This window comes from Lissotriton vulgaris, chromosome 5 (genome assembly GCF_964263255.1).
Source record: "Lissotriton vulgaris chromosome 5, aLisVul1.2, whole genome shotgun sequence".
Lineage (NCBI taxonomy): Eukaryota > Metazoa > Chordata > Amphibia > Caudata > Salamandridae > Lissotriton > Lissotriton vulgaris.
The window spans coordinates 1,277,079,406-1,277,099,998 of record NC_141693.1 but is presented as its reverse complement, the minus strand read 5'-3'; the positions used below and the strand labels follow the sequence as shown (position 1 = coordinate 1,277,099,998).

Below are 20,593 nucleotides of genomic sequence, written 5' to 3'. Positions count from 1 at the left end.
CCTCTTTTGCAATAAAGCCGCAGTTGTGGCTGGAGATGGAAGAGGTATGGTAGTGGTCTTTGCTGACCATACTTGCAGGTCTGTACAAGACGACAATTTTGGTGTAGGTGGATTGTCTGGCAAATCCGAGCTCTGTGTCGTCGCCTTGGATGTTGAAGCCGATGGTTCTCTCGATTTCAGAGGTGGTGTTACCTTCGTCGACGTGTTGGATCTCGCCGTCGACGAGGGAACCGTCGACGGAGCAGTTTTCATCGTCGACGGGGCCGTCGACGGGGCCGTCGACGAGACAATCTTCACCTTCGTCGACGACGCTCTCGTCGACGTGTCCGTCGACGGGGTCTTTTTCGTCGCCGATGGGTCCGTCGACGATATCTTCGTCGACGATGGTGTCGACGACAGCAAGGTCTTCTTCGTCGACGGAGCAGCCGTCGACGACGACGAGGATTTCTTCGTCGACTGTTTCAGTGTCGTCGATGTCTGATCGTCGACGAGAGGTGTGATAACCTTCGTCGACGAGATGGGTCGAATCTGAACATGAACAAAAGTTGGAGAGGAGGCTGAGGACATCACCATGGTCGATTTTGGTGAGGAGAAAGTCAATGTAGAAGTCATGGCAGAGGCAGCCTGACTGGAAATCGGCAACGTTGTTGGTGCCTTAGTCACAGGTCTCACAGGGGACACTAAAGACTCCGTTCTTTTTGAGCTTGGAACCTTAACAGACTTCTCAGAGGATTTCTGAGCTTTTGAAGTAGAAGGCTCCCCAGTCTGTGAGGCGATCTGGTGTTTAGCCACCTTAGCTTTCGGAGTAGGAACAGCACTCTCAGCTCTCCTTTTCTTAGACCCCTTAGTAGACTCTGAGGCAAAACTTCCTACCTCAGAAAGTGGCTCATCCTTATTCTTCATCCTCTGCAGCCACAGCAGCAGGCGACCCTCTCTGTCCCTGAGGGTTTTAGGAGAGAATTTTCGACAGATGCTACACTCCTTAACCTGATGGTCAGGGTACAAACAGTAGATGCAGCGAGTGTGTGGATCTTCCTTAAACAGTCTCGCCTTTCCACACGAGTCACAGGCCCTGAAAAGGGACTTAGAAGAAGACATTTTAGGAGAAATAAACTCGATCCAAGAGAAGAATTGAGCAGAGCTCAGAAGGACTCCCTATCACACGACGTGCGGTAAAAAATCTGAGAGCCTGGGTCTCTGGGGAGAGCATTCTGGTGGGAGCTGTGGCCTGATTGGCTGCAGTTTGGTCCATACATAATGACCTGGACAGGTTCTAATGTGGAAGTTTTATTTACTGTAGCTGGGGCTACTTTACTTCCTGGTTGGGTATATTGTTATTTCTTATGTACTAAGGGTATATTTTACTACTTTTTTATGTACCGTGGGCTCCCACTCCGACGACGGGGAATGATTCAGGCATGTGAATCTATGAAAGACACCCCTAATACTGGAGAACATTGGATCCTCGTTGACACATGGAAAGGCTCATGGAGGCTTGTCTGAAAGTTCACTACATAATATAATCAAAAGACTGCTGCTGAGTGGATCAAGATTATTTTGCCCTCCAGGATTCCTCTGGGCTGTTATGTTTCTAGTTCAGGAAAGAAAAGAATAATATTTCACCTCCTTCTAAAAACTATTCAGTCGGTGCTATAAAATTACAGGAGCAGTTGAGTAACTATTTTCTTCTCTTACATCGAGATGATGAATGTATTTTATAGCACATACAAACTGAACTACCACCACCACTAGACCACTAATGACTCTCTCTCTGGCAAACAATACTAAAGCACTGAGGGCGGAGTCTGGACTTAATGTGTTTTTGTATCTTATTGACCAATGTTACATTCACCTTAGTACTGAGCAGTGTTGTTCCTAGAAGCCATTATCTGACTTTGGAGTAGCTGCTCCTCAAACATCAACAGAGAGACATTACCCAAGATTATGTGAGTAGAGTGAGCGCTTGGAATGACCTGGTTATCATGTAACTCTACTGCATTTGATGCAATAAAGAATCACTTCACAGTACCTTGATTTGAAACTTCACAAAACAGTTTTGGGCGTAAGAAAGTGTGACATTTGTGAGCAGTAGCTAAACTAGAAAGAAAGAAAACTCTAGCAGGTACTGGTGACTGGCCTAAAAATCAAACCATTTTTATAAGGAAAGCCAATTTAAAGGATTCACTTATCCTTATTAAGCATGGGCTAAAAATGTGTTCCGCTCGCGGAATTTGCGGATTTTCCGCGATTTCGCGAATCAGCGGGACGAATTTTCAGCCAAGCACTTATAGGGTTACAGAAGCAGGTGCAAAAGTTAAAGCTAATTTTTTGTAACCTTTTACAAAACGGTTACAAAAAGTTAACTTCAACTTGGGCACCTTCTGCTGTAAGCCTGTAAGTGCTTCCTGGCGCCTCGTTGCCTACTTGCAACTATTCTGACCCTGGGTCTAACCCTTGAAGCAGGGTCAGAGAATAGTTACAAGTAGGCAATGAGGCGCCTGTCACGAAAATTAAACCTCAACAGGAAGCACTACCAGATATAAATACAAGCATTTGCAATGCAATAGGTCTCGCATTAGGAAAGTTTGAGCTATAGGTCTTTTTTTATTTATGTGTTGGTTTTGAAAATAGCTAAATTAATAGCTTTGTCCTTTACAATGCCAATAGTTATAACTTTCGCAAATGTGACACCTATAGCATTTGTAATGCAACATGTTTTGTATTTACGTGACTTAGATGTATTGATATTACAAATTACAATGGCTTTTAATTTTTTTAAATAATTAATACTTAAATAAAAGTGATTTTAATTTATAATGGCAATAGCTTAAACTTTTGTAAATATCTTTTGTGAAGATTATGTTCAGTGTATTTTATTGTGACGAAAAAACAAGAACAGAAGTGAAATATTAACATCTTTTTGTGACATTTGTAATAAAGCTTGAAACATTGAGAGAACATATTTGAACTAGTTGTTGTTGAATGGTTGCGCAGATTGATGCTGGGGTGGCGCAGAGTGGTGCTGTGGTGGTGCTGAGGCCGATTGATACTGGGATGGTGCTGAGTGATACTGGGATGATGCTTAGTGATACTGGGATGGTGCTGAGTGATGCTGGGGTGGTGCTGAGTGGTGCTGCTGAGTGGTGCTGTGGTGGTGCTGAGTGATGCTGTGGTGGTGCTGAGTGATGCTGTGGTGATGCTGAGTGGTCCTGCTGAGTGGTGCTGAGTGGTGCTGTGGTGTTGCTGAGTGGTGCTGTGGTGGTGCTGAGGTGGTGCTGAGGTGGTGCTGTGGTGGTGCTGAGTGGTGCTGTGGTGGCACTGAGTGGTGCTGTGGTGGCGCTGAGTGGTGCTGTGGTGGCGCTGAGTTATAATGTGGTGGCGCTGAGTGGTACTGTGGTGGTGCTGAGTGGTGGTGCTGAGTGATGCTGTGGTGGTGCTGAGTGGTGCTGAGTGATGCTGTGGTGGCGCTGAGTGATGCTGTGGTGGCGCTGAGTGGTGCTGTGGTGGTGCTGAGTGGTGGTGCTGAGTGATGCTGTGGTGGTGCTGAGTGATGCTGTGGTGGTGCTGAGTGATGCTGTGGTAGTGTTGAGTGGTGCTGTGGTGGTGCTGAGTGGTGCTGTGGTGGTGCTGAGTGGTGCTGTGGTGGTGGTGAGTGCTTCTGTGGTGGTGGTGAGTGGTTCTGTGGTGGTGCTGAGTGGTGCTGTGGTGGTGCTGAGTGGTGCTGTGGTGGTGCAGAGTGATAATGTGGTGGTGCAGAGTGATAATGTGGTGGTGCAGAGTGATAATGTGGTGGCGCTGAGTGATAATGTGGTGGCGCTGAGTAATGTGTTGATGCAGAGGACAGAAAGGCACAAAAAAACGAGTCCAACAGAGGGCAGAAGGACAGAAAAACAAGGGAATAACAGAGGGCAGAAGGGCACAAAGAACGAGTCTAACAGAGGGCAGAAGGGCAGAAAAACAAGGGGAAAATGAGTCCAACAGAGGGCAGAAGGGCCCAAAAAACGAGTCTAACAGGCGGCAGAAGGGCAGAAAAACAAGAGAAAAACGAGTCTAACAGAGGGCAGAAGGGCAGAAAATCAAGGGAAAAACGAGTCTAACAAAGGGAAGAAGGGCACAAAAAACGAGTCTAACAGGGGGGCAGAATGAATCCCGCCCTGCGTGTTTGTCCACAAAGATGCCACCGTTTTGTGCAATACCTCTACTCAACTGGAGTACTTTCTACTGTCTAATCAGTAAATGCTCCCTCGTTGGCTAAATGTATTGGGGCAGATTTACAATAACTGGCACATCCCCAGGGATGCGCCAGTTATTGTGCGCCGCAGCTCCGCTATCCAATGTCCGCCCATTTACAATGCGGCTCACCATGTGGCAAAAATGGCATAGATGCGTCAGGCATCTGCGCCATCAAAGCAGTCGATTGCTGGAGCTGCGTCGCAAGCGCGTCGCAGCTCCAGCAATGCGCTGGGGGCCCTATCTCCCCAATGCTGCGTCAAGCCTTACGCCTGCTTCTAGCAGGCGCAGGGTTTTGACGCAGCATTGGTCTAAAAGTGACTGAGTGAAATCTTGTAGATTTCACTTAGCCACTTTTAGGAGGCGTTCCTGCGCAGGAACGCCCTCCCCTTTCCCCGGAACGCCTCCTGATGGCGCAGGGCTTTACAACGTGACGCATCTCTCAGATGCGTCACGCTGTTAATACCCAGCACCATGGCGCATCTTTTGTGAGAGAGCTAAGAGAGATTCTTTTTTGAGAAAGCTACGAAAAGTTGTTTGGTTTACCTAAATGGTTTCGTTCTCTCTATGTAATAGAGCAATGCTCTTTTGATATCAACATTATGTAGTGCTCTTTCTGCCACTGAGTCTGGTTGAGGAAAGAATACTGGTAGTTCAACTGACTGGTTTAGATGGAAGGCAAAAACTACTTTGGGTAGAAAAGTAGGATTTGTTCTAAGAACCACTTTGTTGTGATGAATTTGGTGTAATTATTCTTTTAAACCCTTCCTTAAAAGCTTTTATTGGTGGAACTTTAAAAACGTGACAGATGTTGTCTGTTATGTAGGTAAGCTGCTAGATGTATACGCTAGATTACAAAGTTGTAGATGCAAAAGGTAACAAATAATGTTTTGAATAGAAGCATTTAGTGGGTCATTCTTATTGTTAGAACAATACATGACAAATATTTTCCACTTAGCAGCATAGCACGCTCTTGTTGTAGGGCGTCTAGCTTCTTTGATAACGTTCATACATTCTTGTGGAAGGTTGAAATATCCAAACTCTAAGATTTCAGGAGCCAGATCGCTAGATTGAGCTGACTGGGATCTGGATGTCTTATCTCACTATTGATAGCTGCAGCAGAGTTGTGAACCATGGTTGTCTTGCCCATGTTGGAGCAACTAGGATCATTGTAAGGGAATGCTGTTGAAGTTTCCTCACCACTAATGGAATGAGTGGGAGAGGCGGAAAAGCGTAAGCAAATTTTCCTGACCAGTTCATCCATAGCGCATTGCCTTTGGACAATGGGTGTGGATACCTGGATGCGAAGTTTTGGCATTTTGTGTTTTTGTGTGTGGCGAACAGATCTATGTCTGGCTGTCCCCACATATGAAAGAATGGAAGAAGAACTTGAGGATGAAGTTCCCATTCGTGGATCTATTGTGTTTGACGACTGAGCAGATCCGCTATCTGATTGTGTACTCCTGGTAGATGTTCTGCTAGGAGGTATATGTTTTGCGGAATGGCCCACCTCCAGATGCTCTGTGCTAGACGTGGATAACTGGAGAGAGTGTGTCCCCCCCTGTTTTTGTAGGTAATACATTGCAGTCGTTTTGTCTGTACGTACTAAAACAACTTTGTTTAGGATTTGCGGTTGAAAAGATTCCAACGCTAGAGAGAATGCTAACAATTCCAGATAGTTGATGTGGAACTGTTTTTGCTGAGAGATCCATAACCCTTGAGAGGTATGGTCTTTGAGATGTGCTCCCCATCCGGTGAGCAACACATCTGTTGTTAGCACTACCTGTGGAAGTGGCTCGAGGAAGGACCGTACTTTGGCAAGATTCTTTGTGCTCCACCACTGCAGAGAGCGATGGGTGCAGTCGTCTACCAACACCAGATCTGTCAGTTGACCTTGAGCTTGGTTCCACTGTTGTGCTAGACATTCTTGTAATGGACACATTTGTAGTTTTGGATGAGGGACGAGAAAAATGCATGATGCCATCATTCTTATTAGTTGCATGAACACTCTTGCTGGTAGAAAGTGTTGTGGTTGAAATTTTTGAACCAGTGTTTGTATAGAATTGGCTGTGAGAGTGTTTACTGTTGCCCCTAGATACTGTTGCATTGTAGCCGGTTGGAGGTGGGATTTGATTAGATTTATTGTAAATCCTAGATTGTGAAGCAACTGTATTGTCCGAAGCGTGTTGCACACAGCTTTTTTGGGAGTTTGCTTTTATAAGCCAATCGTCTAGGTAGGGGAAGACATGAATCTGTTGTCTTCTGAGATGGGCTGCAACTACTGCGAGGCCTTTTGTAAAGACCCTGGGTGCTGTGGTGACTCCGAGTGGAAGTACCTTGAACTGGTAGTGTTGCCCATCTACCATGAATCTGAGATATTTCCTGTGAGAGCTATGTAATGCAATGTGGAAGTAGGCGTCTTTTAGATCGATAGTGGAGAGAAAGTAGCCTTGCTATAGTAATGGAAGCACTTGTTGTAAAGTGACCATGTGGAAGTGGTCTGAATGATGTACCAATTTAATGGTTTGAGATACAGTATTGGTCTTAGAGAGCCATCCTTTTTTGGGATAAGGGAGTAAACTACTGTCCCTTGATGAATTAGAGGAACTGACTCTATTGCATCCTTTTGTAACATTGCCAAGACTTCTTTTTCGAGTAGCGTTAGATGGTCTAACGACATTGGGCACAGTCTTGGAGGAATGTTGGGAGGTGTAGAAGGGAGTTCCAGACAATAACCGTACTGGATAATTTGTCTTACCCACTTGTCTGTTGTGATGGAGTTCCAGACAGGTAGGAACTGTGAGATGCGTCCCCTGACAGGAGTGGGATGATCGGGGGGAAGCGTAGGGAAGTCACTGTTTATCGTTAGGGGAGTTGCGGGTGTTGTTCCCTCTGCCTCTACCCCTTTGGTTGTTACCTCTGTACCTCCTTTAATGTATCCCCTGGAAAAGTAACCTTGGTTTGGACTTTTGTATGAGGATGTAGGGTGTTCTGGTGTGTTAGTTTTGGAACCTGCCCTGTAAAAGGAGCGCCAAAAGGAACATCTGGCAGATGGTGACTGCAGGGCCCCCATAGATTTAGCTGTTTCTGTATCTTTTTAAATTTTTTCTAAAGATGTATCAACTGCAGGTCCATAAAGGTGCTCTTGATCAAATTGTTGGTTTAGAATTGTATTTTGCACCTCTTGTTTAGCTACGTAGTAGCACACTAGTATTTATGGCACGTGACGCGGTGTCTGCTGCGTCTAGTACACATTTTTTTCAGGTATTAGTAATTAGTTTGCCTTCTTGTACCAGGTCATAAGCTTTGTCTTTGTACTCTACTGGAAGGTGTTGAATGAGCTTCTCTAGCTCGTCATAGTGAGCCCTGTCGTATCTTGCTAGCAGGGCGTGTGTTTGCAATTTTCCATGAATTAGCCGCCTGAGACGCCATACGTTTTCCTGATGCATCTAATAACTTACATTCCTTGTCAGGAGGTGGTGAGTCACCTGATCCCTGGGAGTTTGCCCTTTTACGTGCATTGGCTACCACTAAAGAATCTAAGGGAAGTTGGCCCTTAATATAGATAGGGTCACTAGGGGCTGCTTTAAATTTTTTATCAATTCTTGGTTTAAGAACCCTAGCTCTAACTAGGTCTTTAAAAAACCTCAGGAGCATGTCTAACAAGGCCTTGTAGCATAGGCAAGACATGAGTAGATTTTTGCGGTTGTGCAAAAGTTTCTAACAAAAAGTCTTCCTGTACAGGATCTAAATGGAGTTTGACTTTGTGATATGTAGCTACACTATTGATAAGTTGTGCAAACCCCACATATCATCTGGTGGTGATGGCTTTGAGGGGTAAAAATCTGGATCGTTAGTTATATCAGGATCTGTGTTATAATCATGCCATGGGTCTGACACCTGTGGTGAATTGAAAGGACTTCATGGCATTACATCGTCATCTACATCTCCATGTCCTGGTGAATCATCACTATCCTCTAAATGTGGAGAGTGTGGTGGTGAAATTATTTAGTTAGAGTTATCAGGTGGGGACGGAAGGTGGAGGAGAAGTGTTAGTAGATATATGAATCTTCTTTGGAGGAACTGGAACTTGGTGTAAATGTTCTGGTTTCCTTTTTGTAGGCAGCTTGGTGACTATATGACCAGTCTTTGGGTGGATAAATATAGTAGTTTGCTTTCGATCTGGGAAGAAAAGTTCTTCAGACCCTGCAGACTTGCTTGGCATTGAGGAATTGTCTTTAGAAACTGATTTGGGGTATTTTAGGACCTTGTCCGGTACCACCGCCTTACTCGGTTCCAAAGTTTTCGGTGCCTTGTGTTTTGATGCTTTGGTGCCGAAGGTTTTTCAGTCTGTTTCGGAACTGAAGCCTTATCTGGGTTCTTTGGTTCCGGTGGTTTATCCAGCTTTCTCGGTGTCCGTGTTTTATAGAGTTGCTTCGGCGCCTACTTTTTCTCTGAGTCTTTCGATGCCGGGGGGTATTTTGTTAGTTTCGGCACCGAGTGTTTAGTCGGTGTAAGAGGGCGTGGCAACTCTGATGTCTGCACCTTCGGTGCAGAGGGTGTTTCCTCTGCGCAGAGTGGTTGGCTCGAGCCGGATGGCTTTTGTCTGTCCTTCGGTGCCGAGCCCGAGGGCGGGGGGTTCAAAGTCTTGGTACGGTGTAAACCTGAGCCCGAAGGCGAAGGTGTTACCGGTGCCATTGTTTTGGGCTGGATCGGGGTTGGGGTTTCAGTACTCACGTCCCTTTGGCCAGAAGTGATGTTATCATCAACCTTAGCGTCGGAGACGTCTACTTCAGAGTCCATGATCTCTTCTGGCTCCAGAAGGTCTGGACCTGGATTGAAGATGTCCGGAATGGAGCCGGTGCCTTGCTGCATGTCTCTGCATCGAGTTCGAAGATCCCGGATAGTCTTTTTCGATTTAAATGAAAGGCAGGCTTCACAATTGTCCTCTCGATGTTCTGAAGAGAGGCACAAATTGCAGACAGGATGTAGGTCAGAGTGTGGAAATTTAGCACCATACTGTGGACATCTTTTAAATGGAGTCAGTTCCATCGACGTCTGCCTATATCGGCGCGGGTACGACCAACAGCCCGTGTCGAAGTTTGCAGGCGTCGTAGAGTGATGGAAGCTTTCGAGGTGCGCATCGAAGATACGCGATCAAAACGATACCGTTGGTGAACGTAATTGCGCGTCGAAGAGGTCTGGAAACGGTTCCGAACCGGAGCACAGCAAGTTTCATCCGAACCCGATGGCGGAAAGGAACAATCTAACGATGGAGCCGAAGCCCATGCGCACTCTGCACCGAAGGAGGAGTCACCGGTTTCGTGACTACAAGACTTCTTCGAAGTCAAAAACAACATGCAATCATCCGAGCCCAGCACCAGATGGCGATCTATGCAAAGTGTACAATCTGCAGCTCATATGCCTCGAACACAGTTGTTATGTTTTGCAAAAGGATTTGGTATTCTCTATATAGTACATATGAGCACACTTAACATCAAGTGTGTGGAGTGCTCTTTCGGCTACAGAGTCAGGTCATGGAAAAAAGACTGGGAGCCTGATAGATTGTTTAATCTATAAAGGTAAGACCAACTTGTACAAAAATAGTGGTTGATGTGGAAACCCTCAGATGAGGTCTCCACAGGCCTTGGACTGACATGTCTATGAGGTGCACCCCCCAGTGACTAGAAATGCATTCATCGAGATTGTCACCTGCAGAACTGGGTCTGCAAAGGGCCTACCCTGCAAAAGGTTTTTGCTGTTCCACCTCTGCAGAGAGTGATGGGTGCTGTCCCTTACCAACACCAGATCATCCATCTGACCACTGGCATGAGAGGCACTCCTGGTGCGGGTGCACATGAAGCCTGACATTGGGCACTATAGCGATGCATGAAGCCATTATTCCTAACAAGTGGCTGAAAAAGAGGAATAAGATGTAGGAACACTTGCACTCTTTGGGGGCTGGGGAAAGCTTTGCCCAAGACAGTTTTGAGGACTCTCCTAGGAAGGGATGGACTTGAAGTGGCTCCAAGTATGATTTTGTGGCATTTATTGTGAACCTTAGAATGTGTAGGAGGGAGACCATAGTCTGGGTGTGAGCCAGACATTCTGATCTGCCTGTGCTCTTGATTAGCCAGTCATCTAGGTAAGAGAAGATGTGAATTCCCCTCCTCCTCAGGAGAGAAACTAGCACCGCCAAGCACTTGGTGAAGACCCTTGAATTACAGCACTTTGAAGCGTTAGTATTGACAACTTACCCTGAAGTGGAGGTAGACCCAATGAGCTGAATGAATTAGGATGTGAAAGTAGGCATCCTTGAGTTCGAGGGTGGCAATTAAGTCACATTGCTGCTGGCTGCAGGGCGGTGACATCCTGTGGGAGGATGGTGTAGAAGCGTTCTGACAGGATGTAACTCTTTAGGGGCGGGAGGGAGAGGATTGGCCTGAGGGATCCATCCTTCTTGGGAAGAAGGAAGCATAAGGTGTAGACATGCCTTTTCCCAAAGAGGCACTAGCTCTTTGGTTCCTTTGTACAAGGGTGCCTGAACCTCCTCATGTAGCAGCACAAAGTGTTCTGGGCTGAGTGTGTGGGTTTGAGAGACATTGTTTGATGGGGTGGCGATGAGCTACAAGCAGTAGCCATGCTGTTTGATAGACAAGACCCACTGATCAGAGGTGATTTCCTCCCAATGCCGAATAAACCCCTGAAGTTGAAGTCTCTCCCTGACAGGTGTGGTGCGATCAGGGGGGATGTGGTCAAGTCAGTTGTTGGATGTAGATATGGCTCCGTTACAGGGGGCACCTCAGCCCTTAGTGCTATTCCCTCTAAAGGAGCCTTCCTTGAAACTCCTGCCACCCTGCTGGTGATAGCCCTGTTGCTGCCTCAGGTACAATGGGGTAGGTTCTAGATAAGTGGCTTGTGAGCTCCCTCTGGGCTGGTGCCTTCGAGAGGAGCCCCTGCAGGCAGGGACCTGAAAGGCACTGTGTGCCTTGGCAGTCTCTGCATCTTTTTAGTTTTCTCAAGCACAGTGTCAATCTGAAGTGCTCCCCATTGGATTGGAGTTTGAAGAGGTGCTGTTGGGCTGCCGGCTTGAAGCCTGACATGAAGAGCCAGAAGTGGTGCTGCAGAATGACCGAGGTATTCTGTCCCCTGGTGGCAGTATCATCCGCATCCACAGTACACCTAATGGTGGCATTGGAGATGGCCTTGCCTTCCTCAACCAGCTCTTCCACTCTCTTGCGGGTTTGGAAAGTGCAGCATGAGTCCATTCATGTCCTCCTATTGTGCTCGGTCATACCTGAAGAGGAGACCTACTGACTCGGCGATTAACAAGTGGGTGGATGTACCCACAGCTACTGTCTTCCCTGTAGCATTGACCCGCTTGCTCTCCTTGTCAAGAGGAGTAGCATGCTCCACGGCCTGAACTGTTACTCTCTTCTTAGCAGTAGTGACTAGTAGGAATTCAGGTGAGTGTGACATGACTCCTGGTGTAGAGTGGGTCAGAGGGGGCCGATTTGTATTGTTTCTCAATGCGTGGCGTGACCACACATGATCTGACCGACTCCTTAAATATATCAGTGGTAAATGGAATCATCCCCTTGAGCATGGGGAGGATATGCACAGAACGGTCAGTCTTTGAGAATGTCTCTACAAGCAAGACATTTATTTTAGGAGTGGCATACATGTCCACCTTATGGTAGGTGGCTGTGCATTGGGTAATGCTGTGGCACACCAGAGTGTCTCTTTGGTGGAGGCCTGGACAGAGATGTGGTCTAACTCAAGATCTGGCATGGGGTCCTCACTGTTATCCTCCCAGGGATCTACTGAAGAACTAGAATAAACTGGGGCAAAGTCCTCCACTGGAGAATAAGGGATTAAACTGGCGGTGTCAGAGTCGGACACCGGGCACCCTTTTGGAGGAGGCATAGGAGTCAAGGGAGGAGGTAAGGGCAGTGCCGGCTTTTGGGTGGTGCGAGCGGTGCCACCACACAGGGTGCCAAGGTTAGGAGGGCGCCATTTGTGCTCTGCAATCGGCATCAGTCGCATTGCCCAAAAGCCTGCCCTGTTCAACACTGTTGTCCCTCTTTCTTATCCACAATGTTAAACTTAATAGAAAAAGAAGAGAGAAAACCGTGTTAAACAGACAAGGAGGCGTACTTTTATGCCCACCCATTCACTGCAGTTAAATATTTGGTTTTCTTATAAGTAAGAAAATAAAATAAAAGGTTTTGCATGAACGTTCAGGGATTTTATTTAATTAATCTAGGCACACATAACAGAGCTCAGCTCTCTACTTGCACTATCAGTATGTCTTCTTACCGCCTTTATTACTAGAGACATTTTACGCCAGCTTAAATTTGTGTAATTCACTTTCAGTTTGTTAATTAAAACATGTGAGTTTTGGGCAGGGCTGGCTCTGTGGCCGTGCAACATATATTATGGTTTTAAAAGCACCTGCTGTTGCATTATTTTCTTCCTGCAATTTTCAGGCAACAATAAACTTGTCACGATAACTCTGGTGTATATATTCTTTCTGGAGAGAGAGAGGGATTAGAGCTTTGTTAAGTGGAAGTTTTGATTCATTGTAAGGTAGCACAGAGGGTTAATATACCTGCTGCAAAGAAAATGTACCATGCACATCACAAAGAGCATATCATGTAAATAAGTCAGCAAGTTACTGCTTTTGTCACAGAGATCAATCCGCCGCCCCAGGGTGGCAAATGCAGTAACCGCCACAGGCAGCCAAAGAGCTAGCTATGCAACTGGATTGATTGTCTCTGTGTAATATTTGTGATGTAAAAGTGTCTGACACACTAAACTGGTATGAGTGGTGCTATAAAACTTATAATATGCATCTGTGAGAGAGTAGTTATGGAGACTTGAGGGGCACAGTTGAAGAGTGGAAGTGAGGGAATCCATGACGAAGGTGGTCATTGGAGGGCGCCAACAAACATTGTTGCACAGGGCGCCACCAGCACTAAAGCCGGCCCTGTGTAAGGAAGGAAGTGGGAGGGGAGGTGGATGTGAAGGTGATGGTTAAGGAGGTGGAGGAGGAGAATGAGGAGGAGGAGGAATAGAACGTTTTTCCTTAGGACTTTTGGGTAACAAGAGATGCCGAGAAGTGTTCAATGGATGGACTTACTTTAAGATAAGTTCGCACTTCTTTGGCAGAGCTTTGTTTAAAGCCAAAATGTTATCTGTGCATTGTTAGGTGAATCTTAATTCTCCTCTGCTGTCATCCAGCTCCAGCTGAAACCTCTCAAGGATAGGGAGCTTCTCAAGGTTGAAGGTGTAAGGCTTCCATGCTGAAGGCCGGTGCTACCTTGGTGCCTTTGGCTTTGGTGGTGAAGCCAACTTTGACAGCTTAGCACAGATGGAAATCATTGGGCTAGAGGCCAGTTGAGAATTGAGGGCATTGGCTGAGTGTAACTTTGGCGCCAAGGCCTTGCCTTTTTGTCAACCAGCACTTGAATTTGGTGGCACTCCAAAAGGTGGCAGTATTTTCAGCACCAGGCTAGATATCCATTGCCCCTGTAGGATGGTGCTTGGCTTTGACATGCATCAGCTTTTGAGGGATGGTGAGGGCTGGGGCATTGACAGTACTCACACTTGGCATGGTATTCATGCAGGCCAGAGCCAACCAAGGTGGATGGAGTGTCCTCCGGAACCAGTTGTTCCTCTTATACAAACTCCTCCTCACCTGACTCTGAGACATGCAAGGCAATGTATTTGGAGCTGGGCTGGTGGTCTGGGAAATCTGGCAACTCAACCAACGACTCCTCATCTTAGGTGGCATCCATCAATAAAGCCTCATCGAAAACAATGGGAATCTCTGAAGATAACTGAGCCATCATGCTGTGAGCCAACCATCAGTCTTTTAGCTGGTGCAAGGTGTTTTTGCTGCAAAACGCAGAGCAGCAGTCATAGATGCTCTCGTCATGCTCTGGCGAGAAGGATAAGTTGCAGATGGCATCGAGGTCGGCCCAGCAATATATATAAAATGCCACTAAGGCCTGGTCGCTCTTTGTCAATGGGATCGAAGAAAGGAACCAATGACACACGTCAAAAAAACATATAGAAGACTGTTCTCTCGATTGGGTCGAAGACAGCAGATGCAAGACTGTGAAGGGGAACAAATGACTTATCGAGATTAGTAGCATGCTGGAGTACATCCGAACCAGATGGAGGAGAAAATTAGTCTAACAATGGAGTCGGTCAGCATGCATATCTGGCATGCATATCTGGCACCAGAGAAGTCATCAAAACCTTGTGACTCAAAAGACTCCTTCAATGAAAAACAATTTGTAAGGTCCAAGCCCAAGCAGCGGTATTCAGAGCATGTGAATCTACATTCACACATGCTACGGACATAACATTTCCAAAGCACCATCTGTCAAAAGATGTGAAGCTTTAAAATTTTAGACTTCTCTGTGTTGAAATCAGGTCATATTAGATTGCCTATAATTTATTGGCCTAGCTCCCACTGAAGATGTGGATTAATGCAAGACAGTTTCAACTCCATGCACGTAACAGTGTTGTTATTAGGCCTTGGCAGAATCTTTGTTACACCGACTTAATCTGATGGAACTTCTGGTATTGCGATTTACGCAGGTTACATGGAATTCCTGACATTACCCTATTACGCCACATCACATAATTTCACGTCAATTCGGGTAAAATGATATTGCAGGATCACTGGAAGAACATGATTTAACAGAGCACGAGTGACTGTTGTCCACAGAATTAGAATTTTTTTTGGGGGGGGGGAGTGAAATGAGCCCTTGTGTCTAAAATGGATAATATGATGCATTCTGAACTAAAATATAGCAGTAAATCCAATATTTACTTTTCACATTTCTCTGAAAGTTTGCATAATTACACAAAAGGGTATAATGCTAATTCTCTAAATTGTAATGCTTATCTCTGGATAGGAGTGAGGGATACAGCTTCAGTGCAATTGGGTCTTCTCTTCTTGTGGGCTGCTAGGCAGCAGTGGAGATGCTGTTGCCATAAACTGACCCCTGTAATGAAATGCTTCCATTTGTTTGAATGTAAACATGGTTCCACTAGTACTTCGGAACTGAACTATCAGAAATTTAACGGTGATACTTCCCAGTTTCCGAATGTCATAATTTATTTGGAAATGTGGTCAATTGCCTTCCCCTTGGTGTTCTTGTACACCACACGAGCAGCTATCTAATATCCTGGATCAAAGGTGTCTTGACAAAGGAATGGCAGGAAACAACCAGGGAACATTTGGGGTTATTTTACAAGCCCCTAGTGCCACTGGAGTGTTACATTGTTTGACGCTCTGGTGGCACTGTGTGCTACCCTATATTTACAAGGCCACACAAAGCCAATTTGCCTGGCTTTACACAGCCTTGTAAATATGCAGTATTATGAATGAAAGGAACCGGTCATGGGTGTTGCTGTTGGAGTTCCCATGCAACACACCTGGCTTTTTGACAGTGCCCCAGATTTACAAGAATTGGTAAATCTGAGGTAGTGCCTAAAACGAACACCTTTCAAGGGGAGGCGTTAAAGTGGCGTAACAAGAAGAAATACTTTTAATTTCACCTATTTTTTAATTTTCTTTCTATGTGTGCTGCGTTCTGCAATGCAGGCACCCTTGCACCATGGTTCAAGAGTGCCTGTGTTGGCATACTGCTGCTGTTTTATCGTCGGTGCAGGAGAAAGCACAGGGCTGAGCTGTATTCCTGTAAATATGGCGCATACCTGCATTTTTAAAAAAATGATGCAACTCTGTGCAGCACAACTGCTCGTGGCGCCGCGCTGCACCGTTTTATTGTAAATATCCCTCTTAATCTGGAATTATGTAGCACATTGTTTAACTCTACGGTATTACAGGACAGCCTGACCAGCAACCAATAGCTCATCAATCCCAGAGCCCTTTCCCGCACCCCCCTGAAAAGTTCTGGCACTTACGAGATGTGTTGGAAGTGACAATTACTCCATAGTATTCAATTCTTCCATTCTCCTCACTGAACATGTCAGACGAAATGATCACTCCACTGTCCATATCGAATACAGGGGCTCTGTCACTGGGCGGCGGAGGCAGGACTAGGAGCAGAAACAAACCAACGTTAGATATATAAACATAGCATTTAGCACTGCATAAAGGAGAGGGTCACATGAGAGATCAGAATGGCATAATGAAACTGTGCAGTCTGTTTGGCCTGTTGCTCATTTCCTGTGCTGATTGTGGAAATGCACATGCTCCGATTCTTATCACATTACATTTTTGAGAGGACCGAGCTCCAGACTTGTAGTATCTCCCAATTTACAGGAAAATTAACTGTGGTCAAGTATCAGTGTGCCAAGCAGACAGGAGAGAGCTTGTGGTCCAAGAAACGGTTGTAAACTCGGCTGTTTGAACCAGGGTGCAATCACCATCCAGACAACAGCATCAAGGCAATTTTCAGGCTGTAGGCAGAAGCCACAACTAAAGCAGTATCATTCCCAAAGCAAAAGATAATTTGCTTCTGGAAGCCCCAGAGACTGAGGCCCATCACCATACATAAAAATGTGTATATGGGGGCAAGAAGTACGGCAAGAAGAACGGAAATATATTGTTTCGTACTCTAGCATTTATATATGGCTTCATATGTGTTGTTGTGATCCTGTGTGGGAAGGATTATGGATCTCTACACGAATGACCAGAGTGGTGCTCTTATCTTGTCTTGGGACACACCTCCTAGCAGTGGAGGGGGAGTTGTAAGAGGTAAGCTTGCAAAACAAAACTGCAATTAGCTGGAGGACAGAGAAAAGTTGAAAAGGTCACAGGAAAGGTTGTGATCTACAGGATGCTCTCCATCACAGATATAGATAGATGCACAGCATGCTGTTATTGGTTCTAAAAGACTGGTGTGCTGTCCTGTATCCCTCATTTTTTGTGAGATTGTATATAATTGTGGTGGACAACCACACATGAATGAGAAACCATGGAAAATTGCTTGCTTATACAAGAGTCACAAGGGTATGCCATGCAACCTAGCAAAGCTGGTGCGTCCACCTCTGCGAAGCCACAGTGCACTAATAAAGCATCCACCCAGAGCAGGCGGTGTGAATGCCACTCCCATAGGAGAACGTGCATTCAAAACTAAATGCAAAATGAAGCATCAAAGCCATGTGATAGGAAGGGCTTTAAGGAGGTTGACCCACAAAACAAACATCGGTTGGCCAGGTTTCCTTATTTGCTTCCAAATGTATATGCTTCATCACATATGGGTCATATGTTCACGAAACAAGCAGACATACATTTACGAATATGAAGTGGGCTGTCATTAGCATATGTCAAACTAACATCCAATAAGATGTACAGCATATGTGATGAAACGTATGTGTTTAGTCACAATCCCTGATAACTATAACATTTGTTAATGATATAAACATCATTATTCGGGTAGCACAAAGGTACGCAATAGAGAGAAAGATTTCCCCTGGCTTCTAACATACCATTTCAGAAATGTGAACAACACAGACCCTCCTGGGACCCTGCATTGAGCACCGGCAACACTAACTTATACCTGTGCCCAGTTTGGCACAACCTGTCTGAGAGAAAATAGGTTTCAGAACTGGAAAGTACATTGAATAGGCAGGAATATACATTGATGTTTAGAAGGGATTTTCTGAGATAAGAAGGATGCTTCAAGGGATACTGGGGACTTTAGAAGGAAATGGATGAGATATGAAAGCATTTGATGACACAAGCCATACCTTTTAAGCGGAAAAAAACACGCTCGTTTACAGACATTGAGGGTACAAGGAGTCACCTGACCGTTGCTAGACAAACGAATGTGAAATGTCAGATGCGACGAGGTGGCGATTGGTGGGAAAGATCACTGAGCCAGAAGGAGTGCTGCAGTCACAACCGAGTTTGAAAGCAGGACAGCAGCCTGGCGGGAAGGAGCCTGGACCCTTTCGGTGAGAGCTCAGCATAGGGTGCGGCCTCGGGGAAAACTACCTGGGCCAACACAGTGGTCGCATCAGGGATGCCTATGAGGCGATCGATCTGCTCTAGGATATTGTTGACAGGTGAGGAGAAACTGAAACCGAAGAGCTGCAAATCTCGACGACCTCCTCAAGAGGAGAGAGAGAGTGGGAAGCAGAAGAGGAGATAGTGGAGGTAAGAGGCCCCGGGTACAAATGGTAGCAGTGACACGGGAAGTACATTAGCACCAGATAATGCTGAGAGAATTTGTAGGGCAATGAAGACAAGGCAAAAAGGTCAAGAACTGGAAAATATAGAGCTCAGAAACAGTGATTGAAGGGAGCTAGAGTGAGAACATGCAAGAGGGCGGCCAGAGACAAGCGAGTTGCCGAGGTAGGAAGCCCATCTATGGGGGGTCTCGGGTTTAGGACTAAGGATTCGGATGGGACATGGAAGAGCTCTATAGAATCCAATAGACTGGAGTGAGCCAGCTGGAGCACAAGAGGGGGCAGGGTTCAAAGACCAGAAAGCACAGGACAACAGTCAGCATCCCAGAGGCCTGGTGATAGCGGCCATGATTATTTGGAAAACACAGGAGGAACAGCTAGTTTTTGAAGAGCTTAGGACTAAGAAAGTGATACAGATGCTGACTTGGAATAAAAAACGCTCCGCCGGCCTTAATCTTAAGTGAAACCAACCAATCAAAGTACAAATATACAATTCACTGCACTGCATAAATACTACGGAGAAACAAATGCATTTATTTGAACAAAGTACGTAGAAAAGCATACAAAATCAATTGTATGCATTATAATAACATCAACTAATAAACTATTAAATCACTTTCTTTTTGCAGAAGCTCAGAATATTTAGAACGCGACCTAAAGTGAAAGTGCTCAAGAACTGTGTATGTGTATGATGTTGAGAAAGTAAAAATATGACACCACTCCTTTGATTTTATTGGGCAGTAGGATCATTGTATGTAGACTTCAGGGGTCCTATTCTATTGTCCGCAGAAGGTTAAATTGATGCACTTGGAGCACCGGGTTCAGATGTTCAACAAAAGTCTTTAAAGTGCTGCAGTTTTTTTTCTATGGTAGAGAGGCGGGTGCCAATCTTCCGACCTTAATGGAACTTGGGAGTCTCCCAGGACCTGGTAGCATCTGTGAAACGTATTACTTTAGTGAGAATACATAGCTGTGTTACAAAGCAGGTGGCAGTGCTAATCCCATCATGTTAGGTGTTGTGTGCCATACACTTGGTGGGCACAATGCCTCGGAAGGCCAGGTCGGAGAAGGGCTGCAACGGGTTTTTAAAAATAGAAAGGAAGCCCTAGTAGAGTGACACTGACAAAGAGAATATGAAGTGTTTTCAGAGGTCAAAAGCACCTGCATGGAGAGCAAGGAATACAGAGAGGGAATTGTCATTGGAGCAGCGGTGGAGAGCCCAACAGATGAGGTGGCAGGGTGAACCCCGGATGAAACAAGGATGAATATCCCCAAGGGCAGTAAGAGACATTGGGCTGATACAAATGCAAGATAAGAGAGAAAGAGGACAATGTTTGGAAGAGATGGGGGCAAAAATGTCATAGAGACATCAATAAATTTCATTGTTGCAAAAGGCATGCATGACAATCTTTCAGGGGGCGAGAGACTGAGAGTTTGTGTGGAAGAGGGATTAGGCAAGTTTTCTTGAATTCAGCAATTTAGAGAGAAGGAGAATCTGAGATAATGTACCTTAAAGCAAGAAGGATGTGTGTTGGTGAAGAGGAGTTTTGTACTTGAAGTTGTTGATGAGGGTGCAGCAGATTTGATTAGGGTTGGCTGCGAAAAACGGACACAAGTCGCTTTCCCAGGAAAGAGGTCATGCACGGTGATGGCAAAGTTAATACATGTATGGAAGATAAAATAGTATCAAATTCACCAGCTATAGCTACAGTGGTTGACAAAGTGGTGCCTAGTACTCAAACGTAGTGGTCACAGAGCATACATTTACGGGGTGCACAAAAACTTTAAGTTTACATTTGATGTCTTGTACAAAGGATTTGGGCAGGTGATTATATATAATACTGACACTTTAGCACAGGGTTAAGGATCCAGGGAGGTGTCAAAAGAACAGCAGATGGAGTTGGTGCATAGGACTAAAGTTGCACAGAAACAAAAGCTTTGTTTGAGGAGAATTAGATGCTTATGGTTGAACGTAAAAGTGCCAAGTAGACCTTTGGTAACATATCAAACTTCAGGTTAGCATTCCTTACCACTGTGCCAGCCTCACTTCACTTTCTAGGGTACTACCCGTAAAGGGTGGGGTCATTTGCGTAGGTCAGTGGACCTAACAAAGGCACATGTTGGGTACTTCATAAGGGATTGTGCAAAAGATTACTGTTTAGAGTTCTACTATGAGAGCTCCAAG

The 20,593-nt window shown here is 45.5% G+C and overlaps 1 protein-coding gene across 1 annotated transcript in view; it reads right to left on the bottom strand.

Annotated features, from left to right (window-relative positions):
• LOC147712454 (receptor-type tyrosine-protein phosphatase V-like) overlaps nt 1–20,593 on the bottom strand; it is a 558,680-nt gene that overhangs the window by 187,062 nt on the left and 351,025 nt on the right. The window contains exon 26 of the mRNA XM_086923127.1: nt 16,177–16,311. Coding sequence (XP_086779253.1) covers nt 16,177–16,311 — 135 coding nt within the window. The remainder of the gene's footprint in view (nt 1–16,176; nt 16,312–20,593) is intronic.